The sequence below is a fragment of the Acanthochromis polyacanthus genome, chromosome 12 (genome assembly GCF_021347895.1).
Source record: "Acanthochromis polyacanthus isolate Apoly-LR-REF ecotype Palm Island chromosome 12, KAUST_Apoly_ChrSc, whole genome shotgun sequence".
NCBI classification, from domain to species: domain Eukaryota; kingdom Metazoa; phylum Chordata; class Actinopteri; family Pomacentridae; genus Acanthochromis; species Acanthochromis polyacanthus.
Window position 1 is genome coordinate 10755706 of NC_067124.1, and position 17004 is coordinate 10772709.

A 17004-nucleotide genomic window follows, 5' to 3' on the forward strand; every position below is an offset into this window, starting at 1 on the left:
AGAAGAAGAAAAATAAAAAAAAGGAACAGAAACAAAGTAAGAAGTACAAAACCTATACTCTTACAAAAACCAGAAATAAGAACAATCCCTCCCCAGTCACTACCAGCCCAACAAACAAATCATAAAGGCACTGTCACCCCAAAAGTCTGTCCAAGTAAACCAATGTGATATTGTTAGAGATACTAAGGAGCACCTGTTGATTAAGTTACTATAGAGTCTGGAATGTACTGAGAAATGGACCTCATATTTTCTCAAATTTCCCATTAGAATGCACACAAACTTTTTGAATAATGCTCTACCTTTTTATGCTCACTAGGACCCAGAGGCGATCTCGTACCGGCCAGTGTGGGTGAGTGCGCGCCGGGGTGGAGGGATGGTGGTGGTGGGACTACGCGAAATGTCATCTTCAATCCATAAGAAGGGCAAAACTAGAAACGTCCACACGTGACAGCGACACGGTGCTATATGAGCAAAAAGGCAGCAAGCATCAGGACCAGTTGGGAGTCAGTCGAAGCTCAACCTCAGCAGCGCGCAAAACGCAGACTCACTGTCTCACTCACCGGCTCTCATTTTTTCGCTTTATAGCGAGCAACACATGTGAGTTTATTTCTGCTGCCTTACAGGACAGGACAAGCTTGAGGTAAACGCAGGTAAACGGAATCCAAGCTTCTTTTTTTAAACTGAGAGGAGTAAAGGAAATCCCCCTCCCTTTCACCGCTGCCACTTTTTTTCCTCCTCCTCGGACCTCTGTTCTCTTCTGGAGACACAAGTTTCTCACACAGAGAGGGATGCTGCATGTTCCCGAGCCGCGCTTGCACACGGAGGGAACCTAAGAAAACGTGGACCGGAGCGGAATTACACTTAATCTTATGAAAGGTATAGCTAAAACATCACGTTACCTCACGGAGCGTACTGGCGACTATTACGCACCATTGCGCTCAATCTGTTGTTTTTTTATTCTTTGGAAAGGTGGGGGTTTGAGCAGTAGCATTTGTATCTGCGATTGTTCCAACACATTAACACACAGAAGAGCTATTCATTTTTTCTTTCAATCCCCTGCTATCATCCCCACGCCATCATTTGTATAGGAAAGTGTTGATTTCGTTACTCTTTTATCACAGTAACCTCCTTTGTCATTCTCCCCGCAGCGCACCAAAACGGACACTTTTAGTGACTGGAGGATCGGCGCGCTCCATAAAATGATCCCAGTCGGCGACGTGATACCATGTCGCATCTCGTCTGATGTTTGACACGTTTGAGGATCGACTAAATAAACTGGAGGAGGACATTACAAAGTCAGATAATTCATCCCAAGCCCAAGTGGCACCGTTTTTATTGGACTCCGAACAACAGACCGCCGTCCAGATGCAGTTTCGACTCTTCTCCTTTGCCCTGATCGTATTGAACTGTATGGAGTACAGCAACTGTCAGGCGCCGTCGCACCGCTGGAGGAGAAACAAAAGAGGTAACGTGGGGTTATATATCCCACAGGTCTTAGAGCAGCATCCAGGCAGTGACTTTAACAGATTGTTAGAGTTTGTGCGTGTGTGTGTGTCAGTCTTAAACAAGGTGGCTCACACATTCTGTCAAATTTCCTCCTTGTATGTTTACATTATCTATAAGTCAGAGCACAGTGCGCACAAAGCTGGCACAATATGGATCTTATTTTGAACCTCGCAGATGAGAACTGCCTATTCCACACAGAAATGGGGAACATTGCAGAAAGAAAAAAATGTTATCTAATCTACAAATCAGTCTCTCAGTATCCGATGTATCTTATTAACCTGTTGAAAGAAGATTTTCCACATTATATAACGATTTTCGAGCCGGTGTGCAGTGCGTAAAACGTGCGCAAAAATTGGTCAAGCGTATCCATTCAAAATTAGTATTAAAAGATGTTGCGTCAGGTAATTGGCTAATCGCATTTAAAGCACGCTGTCAGACGGGCTATTAACGCCACTTCCCGGTGTTATGGCCCCGACAATAGGCATGCTATATTATTTACATGTGAAACTGTGGGGGGGGGGGACAACTGCTGGTGCGGGTAGGTATAGAGAGCGGCGGCTTATAGAAGGGAAGGGGGAGTTATTTAATAAATAGATACGAAATTCCCATTCCCAGACTTACGAATTGCTCATTTCCACTCGAGCCCCCTAAGCTGGTTTTAATTGATCTCATAACCACTTTGAACAGTTGGTAGGAAACCCGCATAACAATCGCTCAGCGGAGGCGCAGGGGTTGAGGAGGGGATCAGTCTCCTTGTAAATACTACTCTATACTCTGAATGAATGAGGAGACAGTCGGATTAGGAAAGTGGCCGCCACGGAACCCTCCTCAGACCTGTGACATAACACATCGCCAAGATCCTCACTGGTGACCATGAGAAGAGATTTGGTCAGATTTGCGCACATGGGTCCTGCCCTGCTAACGGCCCGCAATGAGAAGTAGTATAGTAGAAAAAACTAATTCCCCGTCAAGGGAGAGGGGGGTCTTGTAAATTGTAAGGCAATCACAGATTTAATCATATGCACTGCGTGCCAAGGGGAACCTCCACACTCTGCAAGCCCTCCACTGCCCATCTGCAAATAATCAGGCAATCACTGCAGGGTACTGGCACACACGCGTTTTTCAGCTCCCTCTGTGTGTTTCTTTCTCTGTGCACTGTGTGATCTTAGATAGCAAGCAGGAGATAGAATGCCATTTTATTATTGGGATCAATCTTTTATTATTAGAGAACTGTTCAAAACTGCAGGGTTACATTGGATGGTCAAGCAGCAAATCCAGTCTGCACATTTGTCTTTTTTGTCTCTTAATCTGTGTGTCTGTGTTTGAGCTAGAGAGAAAGAAGAGGCACGTGGTGGTGGTGGGTTAACCAGTAGGGGTGAGATCAAGGGGTTAACTTACACATTTGACCTCAGAACTGCTTTCGGCTGAGCATTATAAAGCTACACATTGTTACCATCAGCTCTCAGAGCCGATGTTACACTTGTTATACTAATCCCATGGAAATATGTACTGTTTTCTCTTTTTTTTTTGCCTTTACAATAATGCTGTAAGTGTATGCGTGTGTGTGTTTGGGCGGTTGGAGGTGGAGTAGTGGTGGTGGTGGTGGTGAGGTGGTGGTGGGGTGGGGGGGGACACAGCACTTTGGGCAAGAGTGCCATTCTAGCAAGCAAGTGGCAGCCGTCCAAGTTTTCGGTATTTGCTTCCTTCCTTTATTTATCACAGTTATATTGAAAGAAGCATGTGTAAGAGATCATTGTCCAATAGGCCCAGAAATGCTTGAATATTTTTCTAGCCCTCAAGGTTCCTGTGACAGCTTTATATACAGCCTGTCTGGCATGCACATTGAGCTATTCAAACCATTCAGGAGTGTTGAGACCCAGACACAATTGAAACTCAATTTGGCCACACACCACTCCCCAGCCATGACTGCTTTTATGCGTAACGAAACACATCCTGCATAATTTAGCGAAATGTTTGTTTTTTTTTTCATTTTATTGTGTGAAAAGTCAAGATTCACCAGTGATGCAGTGTGGCCGAATGACTGCTGGAGGTGTAAAGGATGGAGATGCCATCATAATTAGGAGATGGCGAGGCGTAAAACAACCATCAAAGCGTGGAGACTCCAGCACAGTGGAGATTGGGATCTGTGTGTGGTTTCTGGGCTGATCTTGTCTTGCTCACACACTGCATGGCACAACCCAGCTATGCATTTGGCTGTGGCAATCGTACATATACGCTTTCTTAAAATGTAAAACAGATGACAAAACATATTAAATTTACACCTCCTTACCCCCTATCCTGCCCACTAGAAACAGGAAAATGATGCCAATGAGCCCTGCTATGATATCATAGCTAGACACAAGGGTATTACTTTTCATTTTTATTTTCTGGCTAATGATGCCACCTGCTGACTACATAAAATCAGGCTGGAGTGCGAGTGCTGCCTGAAGGAACCGAGATGCACAGTGGGGCCCTAAGCCGTTTAAACAGGTAATGAATAGGTAATAGCAGTCAGAGTCGTGAAAAATTGCCATGTGATACTGTTAACCCTTCCACATCTCCCATGAAATACCAAATTTGAATTCCCAGCAGGCCGCGGCATGTTTCAGATCATGTTCAGCTGTGTAATCTGTTACTCAACTGCATTCCCACATGTTTCTGAAGGACAAAAGTGATTAGATGAACCAGTGCACGATGGCAGGGTAGGGGGAGTGAGGTCAGAGATGCATGACATTTATACTGATGGTGACAGTCAGCAACAAAGGTGTGTGTGGTTGTGATTTTGAAGCCAAAACTCCACAGAAAATAGTATTTGTGGCTACATATGCTATTCTTTTAACAAATAATTATGTAAAGAATGTGCAGAAACTTGATACCCACAGGTATTTGACTTTTCTAAATTGACTCTGTGGTTTAATTTGACAAGAAATTCTTTTAAAACCTAATATTTTTTTTGCTGTATAGATTTATAAAGTGTATCATCTTTGGATGCAGTTAAGATAAATATAGTGCTCTCTTTTTTCTAAACCCTGAAAATCAGGCTTGTGTGTGCTGAAAGCTCGCACAAAGTCCCAGGTTTGTGGGTGTAAGTGTTAATGTTGGAACACTGTACTACAGTGCAATATAATACACTGATTAAGTGCCTAAGGGGATGAGAGAGAACGCTCCAAGAACGCTCCTTGCCATTCTTGCCTTTGGAAAAAGTGGGGAAAAAAAGCCCTGCAGATGGCACGTCTGTGAACAAGACCATCTCACATGATGCCACTCTGGTCCAGGTGATGCTAACCCTGAGTCCCAACTCTTTTTTCTCGTTCCATACTTCAAAAAAAAGTGTGTTTATTGTGTTGCAGTAAGCACCAGATTGGTCCCCTTACGGAAATGCTGAAAGGCCATCTGATCTGATCTTGAGTGGAACTGCAGCTTCCCTCCCTCCCCCTCACTGTCCTCGGAGGTTGTGCTGCTTGACGAAAGGAGGGGGCTTTTTAGGGGATGAGGAAGGCATATTTAAGCAGATCAGCTGGAAACAGTTGAATGTGAATAGCATCACCTGAGAGGGATTACAGTGAGCTGAGTCTTGACCTGAGCCCAAGCTCCGGCGTCAAGGAACAAGAGCTCTGTCTTTTCTCTCCCAGGCCCCATCAGCCTAGCTTCGATAAGTGTAAATCTGAATGTGTGCACTCGAGTGTGTGTGTGTGAGAGAGAAACTGAGTACAGGGAGATACATGGACACCCTGCAGGTGCACGTCCTCGATAATCAGGACATCACAACAACGCACACACTCCCTTCACCCCTCCAAACTTCTCAACCAATCCTGGTCTGTCTTGGGATTATCGTGGCCATTAAGGACAATGATTCGCTTACGCGCAGTATTGATAAATCACATTAGTCTGACCCAGCCTCCAAACTCTGCCGAAAGACTAGCTCCTTGTTTGACCTGCATGTCAATCCTGGCCTGCAGTGCAGCTCCTGCTCAGAGTCACAGCGGTATCAGGTGAAGCTGGTGAAAGGCTCCTCAGTGTGTTGTGCCATGCTACACTGCCGAAAAACCCCAGCAAGAGGAAAAAACATGCAGTGGCATGAACTTTTCTTTTGGAGAGAAAGACAGAGGGAGATTCTTTCGAGGCACCACGTGACAAAGTGGGATGATGTGTTTCACTTTTTCATTGTTGTCCTTTCGAAAAAACTCAGAATAATTCAATTTGTCCTAATGAATGCAACTAGCTGGGCAGCTTTTTTTTTACCTCACTTTCTATGTAGGAGGAGACAGAGATGTGGGAGAGATATTCACACTCATCTATCAACTTCTTGGGTGTTGCAAGATAACCATTTCACTCACAAAAAGCTTGTTTTGTAACACCTCTGCACATCTATCATTGTGGAGGGAGAAAACATTCATTGTGCACTGATTGGTCGTTGTTCTTCTCCCTTTTTCACTGGGTGGGGGAATACACGAGGGGATCTTCTCTTCCACCCTCAATCATTGTCATCAACGGATACCATGTGCTGGCAAAGCTAAATGCCAAACAGATGTTTTTATTTTGGCTACACTTTACCACACTGTAAAAGTTCATTTTTTCGGAAATGTGAAATAAAATGAACTTATTATACAAATCTTATTATATGCTCCATATTTCCTCCTGCTGATTGGAAATTTCTGAGCGGCACACAAAACGTCAGTGTCCCTCCAGAGTGTGAGGGTGATTTTGCAACCCTCACCTATACCCATTTCCTCCATTCTGCACTCCCCCGCAGCAATTACACCTTAATACGTTTCCTTATAAAGCTACTAAATATGACCAGCCAATTTGGGCCGATTCTCTCAAGTTTATTGGGCCGTAAAGATTCTAATGTTGGAATCATTTCTAAGTGCCACACATAAAACAACAACACAAAAGGAACATTTTTTGAAAAAATGACTCATTCGAGGGCTTCACAGGTAGGAGAGCTGCCCAGAGCTGGAGATGGAGCCCCTCAGGCTTACGCCGAAATGAACTTCCAGACTGCTTACCTCTTACATTACTAATACACACCTCTAAAAGTATCAGTGAAGAGCTGTTTAGAGGTAATGACGTGAACACCCCGATACACAATTAATAGGTAAATAGTTTTCTTAAGGATTCATTTTATTGTAAAACAAACACAATGCTGTCAGTCCATCCAAAATGTTATTGAACCTCAAACCTGAATATTTAACAAAGGAAACAGGAGTTTTGTCTCTCTCAGGGGCATAATAGTGCAGAATTTTAGGCAGCTAGTCTGACTCACCAGATGTAGACTGCGGGGATAGTTCCACCATTTCCACCACATGTTTCATGCTACTGTTTTCAAAATCCCCTTTTCTACAGGAACCAACAACAACAACCTCCAAATTAGCCCCCTACACACTGAATTTGGCAAGTTTTGCTAAAAATTTGGCTCGTGCAATAAGGCAGGCCTGCTCAGGTAGTTTGATGAATTAGTCATTTTAGTTAGCCTTCCAGTGTGGAAATCTTTCTCCGAAAAAAATTCTCTAACACTGTTTTGTAGCACTATCATTGCATTATGTGCCTACTGCTGCCAAAGACAACTGCAATTGGTTCAAAATAATGCAAGCGAGCCAAAGAGTTCTTTCTTTTCTCTGTAGCAGAATGACAATGGGAGCAGTCAGACTGTTCTCCAGCGTTAACATAGCGCTGTGGAGATAGGTCTGGCTATGTGAGTTTATTGATCTTCCTTCACTGTAAATGTCATGTATGAGAAAAGCCCACAAGTTCTCAGTAGGATTTAAATCAGGTGAGGAAGGGAGTCATATTAATTGGTCATTTTTGAGGTCTTTGTTGGGTGGTCTTTAATGGAGCATTGCCCTGCACGAAGCTCACACATTAGCACATTACATGCCAATGTTTGTTTTTTTTTGTAATTCAAATCTTTATTTAAACATGTAGTGACAGCTCAGAGTGGTACATCATACAAAAATACAGAAAAGGAAAGAAAAACCAGGAGGGCCTCCGACATAGGGATACATTTTCTAAAGTTCAGGTAGGTCCTGTCAAAAGGAATTTAACAGCAAGGAGGCAGCAAAGCAGATAAGTAGAAAATAAAACAAATAATACAGTAATAAATATATATATACACACACACAGGTGAGGTAGACAAACATTTCTTCAGGCGGGTCTCACCATCACGGCTCTAGTTAGAAGTGAGATGTTGCATGAAACCACCCCAAGCACCCAGTTCCACATGACCTGTACCCCTTATCCTCACTAACATAACCTCATAGGACGTGGTCTCACTCATTAAAATTTTCCACTCCTGGAGTGTCGGACATGTAGGTAATTTCCAGTGCCTTTGTATGATTCTGGCTGCTGAAATCAGCCTACGATCAGAACAGAAAGTACATTTTTTGTTAGGGTTGGGATTTCTGATATATCCCCCAAAAGACACAAACGCGGGTGATAATGGCAAGGCTATTCCCACCCATGGCTCCAAATATTTCAGCACATTGTGTCAGAAGGGCTCAACCATGGAGCATTCCCAGATGAGATGCAAAAAGTTTCCCATTTCTCTGTTACAATTCCAACATGAACTACTAGTTGTAAGCCCTACTTTAAAGAGCCTACAAGGTGTCCAATAATACCGGTGCAGAATCTTATATTGGATAAATTTCCCTCTAGCGTCTGTAGCATACTTGCCACTTTGGGCTATGATTTGACTCCATCTGTCCTCACTAATTTCACAATTAAGGTCTTTCTGCCAGATTATTCTTAAATTATTACAGCTGCTACTAATCAAATGAACTGAGTTTTTTGTAAAATGTTGACGCCTTATGGTTAGGTGAGTTATTTAGATAGGTGCTAATCGGGTTGGCTAGTCTCTGTGACTGAAAATTTTAATTATGCAATGTCTGATTTGTAAATATTTCCAAAAATCACCTTTTTCCTGCAACTGGGACTGTTGAGCGAGTTTGGTAAATGACACAAATGTTCCATCTTTATAGAGATCGCTTATAGTGCGTATGCCCTTATCCGACCACCTCTTCCAAAAACCTTTTGCTTCCTGATCTTCACCTCTGGATTGAGCCAGAGTGAAGCATACAATTGTTTGTAGTGAGAAATCTTGTGCAATTTGTGAACCTTCGTCCAAACCTCTTGAGAATGTTTAATGACTGGGTTTACATCATTCCCTTTATTTTTAAAACACTGAGATAGGATATGTATTGGCCAAAATGGTGCTGCCAGGTTTGTCTCTATGTTAGCCCATACTAATCCAGACTCCACTCGCCTCCAGTGGTTGATTATCTTAGCCATCTCAAATGACAAGCTATACAGCCTAACATCTGGAAGACCCAGCCCTCCCTTCTCCTTGGGTGTACGCATTTTACTCCATTTAAATCTGGGCTTCCTTCCTGCCCATAGAAAGTCTCTGATTACAGATTCATATTGTTTAAAATGCGATCAGGCTTAGTAAGTGGTAGCATCTAGGGCTGGACCCGAATATCCCGAATATCTGAATATTCATTCGCTACGGCACTATCCGGATATTAATTTTGGTATCCGAACTTCCCCCATTTTCCCAGGTTTGTTGTAATGTTTTGGAGGAGAGGCTCAAAATTCAGCGCCATCATCTCGCCTAAGTCAGAAGTCAGCTTGATACCCAGATAAATCATGCCTTTCGGAACCCATCTAAAATTGTACTGTGTTAACATGTGTGGGTGACAATATTTAGACATGGGCATCGCCTCCGATTTAGTCCAATTAATTTGGTAACCAGATAATTTAGAATATATATCTATTGTATTCATTAGTGCAGGTAAAGAATTGTGAGGATCACTAGTGAGAACAAGAATATCATCCGCGTATAACTAGGGCTGGACCCGAATATCCCCAATATCCGAATATTCGTTCGCTATGGCACTATCCGGATATTAATTTTGGTATCCGAATATTCCCCCGCCCCCCCGCCCCCCCCCCGCCGTAGGACGTTACCAGGCGGAAAGAATATGCAGCGTTACTGTCTTCCCTCCGCCTTCGGCCCACATCGGCTCATCTCGTTGTGTGATCACATAAACATATACACATGGGTCATTCCTACTATTCGGTGCCATTTCGGCCTTGTTTAATCTATTAAAAAAATGTTAAAATTTCCAATTTTTTCGTCTTTTATCTGAAGGATTACTTATCAAACTATAAGAAAACTATATTGGTCAGGCTCAGGATATCAATAATCTAATATTTTTACCAAATTCTTTGCATGTGACAGACAGCAAATGTCCACCCTGTTACGGGACATTCTCACATCTATTACACTATGTTTCCAAACCACTCTAGCTATAATAATTACATTTAGTAAGAGCTAAAATGTCCCTTAATTTACCCTTGAAATATCTATTTTGAGAAATATTAACAAAGAAGTATATGTACAAAAAATGTGCTCTATTGTAAGGCACAACACAATTTGAACACATTTCTTTTCAATTTTAAGATAATTTCAATGGAATCTACCTTTATTTATTTTTTAGTGATTTCATTATACTAATTAGAAATTGCAAGTAAACACAAAGAAATGCTAAATATTTCAGACTTTTTATCTAATTCTCATCAAAAAAATAAGGTAACAGGGTGGACAGACGAGTAAACAGGGTGGACAAGACGTCACAGAATGGACCTAATATTTGTGAACAAAATTTTATTTAAAAAAGTAAATTTATTTAACCTTTACATGAACATTAAAATTATTTTTAAAAAATACTTCCAACAAGTAAATAAAAATATCATTAACTAGTCATATGAAAAAACATCAAAAACTTCATTAGCATCAGCTTTACATACGAATTCACTGAACAATATAATTAATTAACAATTAGAAATTCATTCAATAATTTAAAATAGGAAATTCATTCAATAACTAAAAATAAAAATAAAATAATCAATTTATAACCAAAAATAATAATAGAAGACAACATATGCTGAAGAAAGATGTTTATCCACCTCTGTTATGTCAACCCTGTTACTGTGTGTCCACCCTGTTACTCTACAAAACGGTAACGGGGTGGACGGTAACAGGGGGGACATTTAATGCTAAAGCTGTCCCTTACAGCTAATGTGATGAAAAACAAGATAGCACTTAGTGACAACCAAGGAAGATTTTTAACATATTTATTAACCATATTTTTGAAATTACCAAAAAATATAATTTTCTGCTATAAAACAGGGTAACAGGGTGGACATCTTATGCTTTACCACGTCAGTCAAGCATTCTAAAACACTTAAAAAAGGTTGTTTAAAGAGAGGTACTTACTTTACTTCCATTAGTTTGATTTTCCCTCCAAAAGTGTAAGCCACTTCCTGTATTAAGTGACTAGATGATGTATTGGGAGGGCGTGTGCAGAGATCTTTGTATCAAAGTAACAGGGTGGACAGTTGGCTCAGGGACACAACATATTTTGAACATTTTAAGCAGTAAAAATGTATAAATAACAAAAAATAACATTTGGGGAGATAGATTATAAACGAAGCTGTGCAACAATAGTGAAAAGTGTTGGGTTTATTTTATTACTATTACTTTTATATGTATTTCTGATTGAGCAAACATGATTTGGGACATGGGAATTTGGCCTACTTATCCAAAAATAAGGATAATTGTTTAAAATTGAAATATTCCTGCATACATATCATTGTATATTATGGTAGAGAACTGTTAACAATATAAGCCAGGCTTTTGAAAATTAGTATTAGGACATTTTTACCAAAAATATGCAATACTCTGTCATGGGGACTCAAATGGCACCGAATAGTAGGAATGACCCACATATGTTTATAACATATACACATATGTCGATGTGATCACCCCCTCCTCCCCCCAGACGAAAATATTCGGAGCTCGTCTCTTCCCTGCGCCTTCGGCCTATTTCGGCTCATCCCGCCGAGTTCTTCGGCTCATTTCGGCTCCTCCATTCGTGTTTGTAAACACCACCCAAATGGCCGGGTGGCTGGCGACTCTGACGTCACGCTTCACTTCGTTGGATAAACACAAGACAAGATGCTGAAGACCGGTGTTTGGGAATTCTTCAGTTTAACTAAAGACTAAATGAGGGCAAAATGTGGACCCGTGAGACCAGACGAACGGATCCGACTATTCGGGCCGTCTCCGCTGCCGCTGCCACGCCGCCGCACGAACCAGACGAACGGATCCGAATATTCGGGCCGTCTCCGCCCCGCCGCGCGCACCCCCCCCCCGGTCGGACGTTACGGGGCAGAACGAATATTCGGAGGCCAGAAACCACTATTCGGGCCAGCCCTACGTATAACATTAGTTTGTGTTCCTCCCCTCCACCATCTACTCCCTTAATGCCAGGGTTTGCTCTTATAGCCACTGCAAGGGGCTCCAGTGCAATTGTAAACAAGAGGGGCAACAGGGGGCATCCCTGTCGTGTTCCCCTAGAAAGATCAAAAAGGGATGAGATAAGACCATTTGTTAAAACTGATGCCTTAGGTTTACTGTATATTATTTTAATCCATTTTTCAAAACCAGGTCCAAAGCCAAACCTCAACAGGGCCGAGTGTAAGAAACCCAACTCGACCCTGTCAAAGGCCTTTTCAGCGTCAAGCGAGATAGCGGCCACCAGCACTGTGCTAGAGCTACCCCAGTTCAAAACGCTTCCTCAAACACAGCTGTTAATATCGGAGTGATTATATCAATATATTCTTTATAGTACTCCACCGGAAGCCCATCAGATCCTGGCGATTTTCCTGTATTCATTGATAAAATGGCAGTTTTAACCTCTTCTTGGGTTATTGACACATCAAGAGGAGCCACCTGATCGGGAGACAGAGTACAAAGATTTATGCTTGAGAAAAATTCTCTGGCTGATGACTCATTCATAATCCCAGAAGATCTATACAGGTTCTCGTAGAAGTCTCTAAAGACATCATTAATACCTTTAGAGGATGTTATAAGAGACCCAACCACTCTTATTGGTGGAATTATATGGGCAGAGTTCTGTTCCATCAGTTGTCTGGCCAAAAGTTTGCCAGTCTTTTCCCATGACTCATAGAATCTCGTTTTGAGTCTAAACATAGCATACTCTGCTTTTTTATTGAAAATGTCATGAATTTTAAACTTACATTTACAAATGTTTTGAAATAAACTTTCAGAATAATGTCTGGCCCAATCTTTTTCCATACTATTTAGTTCTGCTTCCAATTTTTTAATAGCATCATTTTGCTCTTTCTTCCTTTTCGAGGACTTAACAATCATTTTACCTCTAATGTACACTTTAGACGCCTCCCAAACCATAGCTATGCTATCTGTACTGCCGATATTAATTTAAAAAAACGAGGACAGGTCCTCTGCAAGTTCTTTAGAGAACACCTCACTCTGTAATAGGGATGTGTTCATTCTCCATCTGCCTCGCCTGGGCCTGTCTGAATATATGTTTATAGAGAGCTCAACAGGTGCATGGTCCGACAGGGAGATAGCATTAACATTAATAGTACTATTAATGATAGCATTGATTAGACTCTGGGAGATTAAGAAAAAGTTGATTCTTGAATAAGATTTGTGGCAGCGGGAGAAAAAAGTGTATTCTCGATTTCTAGGATTGACCAATCGCCAAACATCAATCAGACCAATGTCTTCCATCAGAATGTGAATGGCAGCTCTATCCTGTGGTGTTGAGATGTTTAAGTGTTTACTTTTATCTAATATCCCGTGTACGACCTGATTGAAATCTCCTGCCAAAATTATTTGTCCTTGGGCATTTCCTAATATGCTATTCAATCCATGAAAGAAAGATGGATCCTCCTTGTTGGGGGCGTATATATTACATAATGTTATTTCTGCCCCATTTATGTTGGCTTCTATACAGATAATCCTGCCATTGTCATCCTTGTACTCTTTCAACATAGAAAAGTTCAATCTCTTATGAACCAGAATAAGAACTCCATTACGTTTACTGGAGAAAGAACTATAATAAACATGACCAACCCAGTCTCTCTTAAATTTTTTTTTTCAAAGATTTGTTTTTATTCAGTTTGTAGTGCACAGTGATTACATATACATTGTACACATAGATGAACATAAAAATTTACAAAAAAACAAGCGAACAAACAAGGAAACAAAAAACAACCCCTTGAAACACCCCCCCACCCCCACCCTCCTCCCCTGTATGCCTCTCATTTTCTTTACATTCGTATGTCAAAACAGTATGTAGCTCATACATCTGTCCACCCACCCAGCTTTATGAATCAAGCTATCTCAGTCAAGAAGAAGTAATATATGAAGAAGTTACAAGGCGCTAGTTTGAAGTTGGTCCAGGGTGATCTACCTCACCAAGATCTGCCAAGTCCAGAGAAGGCAGGATGTCTATGAAAGGGCCCCAGATGTTCTTAAAGGCTGTGTGTTTCCCTCTGACACTGTACAATATCTTTTCAGGTGTGCAGTAGGACACAAGCTCGTTGATCCAGTGTCTCACTGTTGGTGGACTTTCAGATTTCCATTTTACCAAGATACATTTTTTGACTGCAGTGCCTGCAAGTAATATGAAATATTTCTTATAACGGTTCACTTTGACACAGCCTGTGTCCCCCAAAATCCATAGCTTTGGGTCCTGCTCAATGTGAATTCCAATTACCTTTGATGTTAATTCAATTGCATGTTTCCAAAAATCTTCTATTTTTGGGCAACTCCATAGCATGTGCAATAGGTCACCTTCCGCCATCTTACATCTCTGACACAAGGGGGAGATGTTGTTGTCAATTTTATGTAACCTCTGAGGGGTGTAATATATCCTGTGAAATATATTAAATTGAATTTGTCGATGTTTTGTGGAGATTAACAACGTCTGTGCTTGTTCTAATAGATGATGCCAATCCTCTTCCTCATAGACACAATTCAGGTCCACTTCCCATTTTCTCTTAGTTGATGTTTTATCATAACTGGGAAGATGTCCGTTGATAACACCATATATAGAGGATGTTATACCTCTCATTGATCTGTACAGTTTATTGCATAGGTGGGCTTCAAGAGGGGTTTCATTTGGTATATCTGGGAATGTGTCTTTATACTTCAGCTTCACCCAATCTCTAATTTGAAGATATTTGAAGAAACTATGTTTAGGAAGTTTGAATTTGTCATCTAATTGTTGGAAGGTAGCAAATGTTCCATTAATGTATAAGTCAGCAACTGTTTGAATCTTTTTATCTCTCCACCCCCGTAGTATGAAGTCATTAATGTGGTGTGAGAGGTTTGGATTACCCCATAACGGTGTCCTTCTAAAAACTGAGGTGCTTGAATCCAAAAGTGAGTGAGATTCCTGCCACGCGGTGAATGTGTTCAATATTATTGGGTTGTTTGTGAGTGTGGCTAGACGACTTTTAGTGCCTATGAATGGAACATCTTTCAAAGAAATAGACCTCAACTCATGTTGTTCAATTGGGACCCACCCAACTTCACTATGTTCTGCGTGTAGCCAGATCCAAATTGAACGGTACTGAGAGGCCAGATAATAGTTCCTGAAATTCGGTAGGTTAAGTCCTCCTCTTGAGTATGGAGCCTGCAAAGAAACAAGTCTCACGCTTGGGTTTCTCTTTTGCCATATGAAAGGAGTCATAATCTTGTTAAGCTCTTTGAGTAAGCATTTAGGAACATTTATAGATAGACATTGAAATAGGTAAATAAATTTGGGTAAGACGTTCATTTTTAGAGTGTTAACTCTGCCTATGAGGGACAATGGAAGGTCCATCCATCTTTGAAGGTCAAGTTTGGTTTGTTCTAATAACTTAATATAATTCTGTTTATACATATGCTTATCTAATTTTACAATTTGTATACCCAAATATCTGAAGCCATTATTGCACCATTTCAGAGGGTTAGTCAGATTTCTAATATTGTCGTCCTGCATATTTAAAGGCAGAGTCTCGCTTTTAGTGTAATTCAGTTTATATCCTGAAAACTCACTATACTCATTAAGGCAGTTCAATAGAGCAGGGATTCATGTGTGTGGCTTGGTTATATATAATAACAGGTTATCTGCATAGAGGGAAAGTTTATGTTCGCTTGCACCGAATTTGAATCCAGTTATGAAAGTGTTGGAACGGATAGCTATGGCTAACGGCTCAATCGCCAAGGCGAAGAGCAGGGGAGAACTCGGACAGCCTTGCCTACAACCCCTGGACAAGGAGAAAGTTTCAGATAGGATGTCATTCGTTAAGATGTTTGCTTTAGGAGCATTAAATAGTACTTTAATGTATTGGGTGAATTTTTCTCCAAAGCCCATAGCTTCTAAGGTCCTGAACAGAAAGCTTGGCTCAATCCTGTCAAATGCTTTGTTAGCATCCATTGAGATTATTAACATAGGGTCAGGTTTTTTTTTTAGCAGTATTCAATATGTGGAGCAGTCGCCGTACATTATCAGCCCCATGCCTGTTCTTGACAAAGCCTGTTTGGTCAGGATGCACTATTTTTGGTATGACCTCCTCCATTCTTAGGGCAAGTAGTTTGGACAGTATCTTATAATCTGCATTTAGGAGACTGAGGGGTCTATATGAATCACATTTCTGTTTGTCCTTGCCCGGTTTCGGTAGCAATATAATTGTTGCAGTTTCTAGTGAGTCTGGCAGCTTTTTATTGTCTAAACCTTCTTTAATCATATTTGTGAGGGGGGTCAATAATTTCCCTGAGAAGGTTTTATAATACTCGATAGGGAAGCCGTCTGATCCTGGAGTCTTATTATTTTGTAATGAGTTTATGGCTTTTAATACCTCCATTTCTGTTACATCTGCATCGAGTTTTTCTTTATCTTCATCCTGTAACTTTGGAACAGTTAACCTTTCCATGAATCTCTTAGCTCCTATATTGGTAGGGTCCTGTTCACTTTTATATAGATCTTCATAAAATTGTTTAAATTCTGAATTTATGGATGCTGTATCATCGAGGAGTCTGCCATCTTCCGTTAATATTGAGTGTATAAATTTATCAGATGCTTCCTTTTTTATTTGCCAAGCTAACAGTTTACTTGTTTTGTTCCCAAATTCATAATAGTGGTATTTAGTTCTAGCCATAGCAGCTTCTTCTTTATTGGTGCATAAATTATTATAAAGTATTCTTGTTTTCATTAATAAATTTAGGTGTTCCTCCTTTTTGGTAACAATGTATTCTTGTTCTAGTTTTTTTATGTCCTTTTCCAATTTAGTCAATGTCTCTCGATTTTTTTTTAACCTTATAGGCACTGTATGATAAAATCTGTCCTCTCATGAAAGCTTTAAGTGCCTCCCAAATGTTGGCATTTGTGGAGGTGTTGGAGTTGGCATCAAGAAAAATTTCAATATTAGAGGACATGTATGAAATGAATTCTGGGTCTTTCAACATATGATTCTTAAATCTCCATCTGCAGGTTGATGGATGTAGAGTGTCAATATCCCTGTTAAGCATAATCGGATTGTGATCTGAAAAAGTAGCTGCTTAATAGGAGCAATCCGTTGCAGTGGATATCTTATTTTGAGGTATTAAAAACATGTCAA

The 17004-nt window shown here is 40.7% G+C and overlaps 1 protein-coding gene across 1 annotated transcript in view; it reads left to right on the forward strand.

The window, feature by feature from the left end:
* Positions 1–17004, forward strand: part of rspo2 (R-spondin 2) — a 92739-nt gene continuing 75735 nt past the window's right edge. Inside the window, exons 1-2 of the mRNA XM_051957269.1 lie at positions 1–876; positions 1149–1465. Of these exons, the coding sequence (XP_051813229.1) occupies positions 1243–1465 (223 nt within the window). The 5' untranslated portion in view covers positions 1–876; positions 1149–1242. The remainder of the gene's footprint in view (positions 877–1148; positions 1466–17004) is intronic.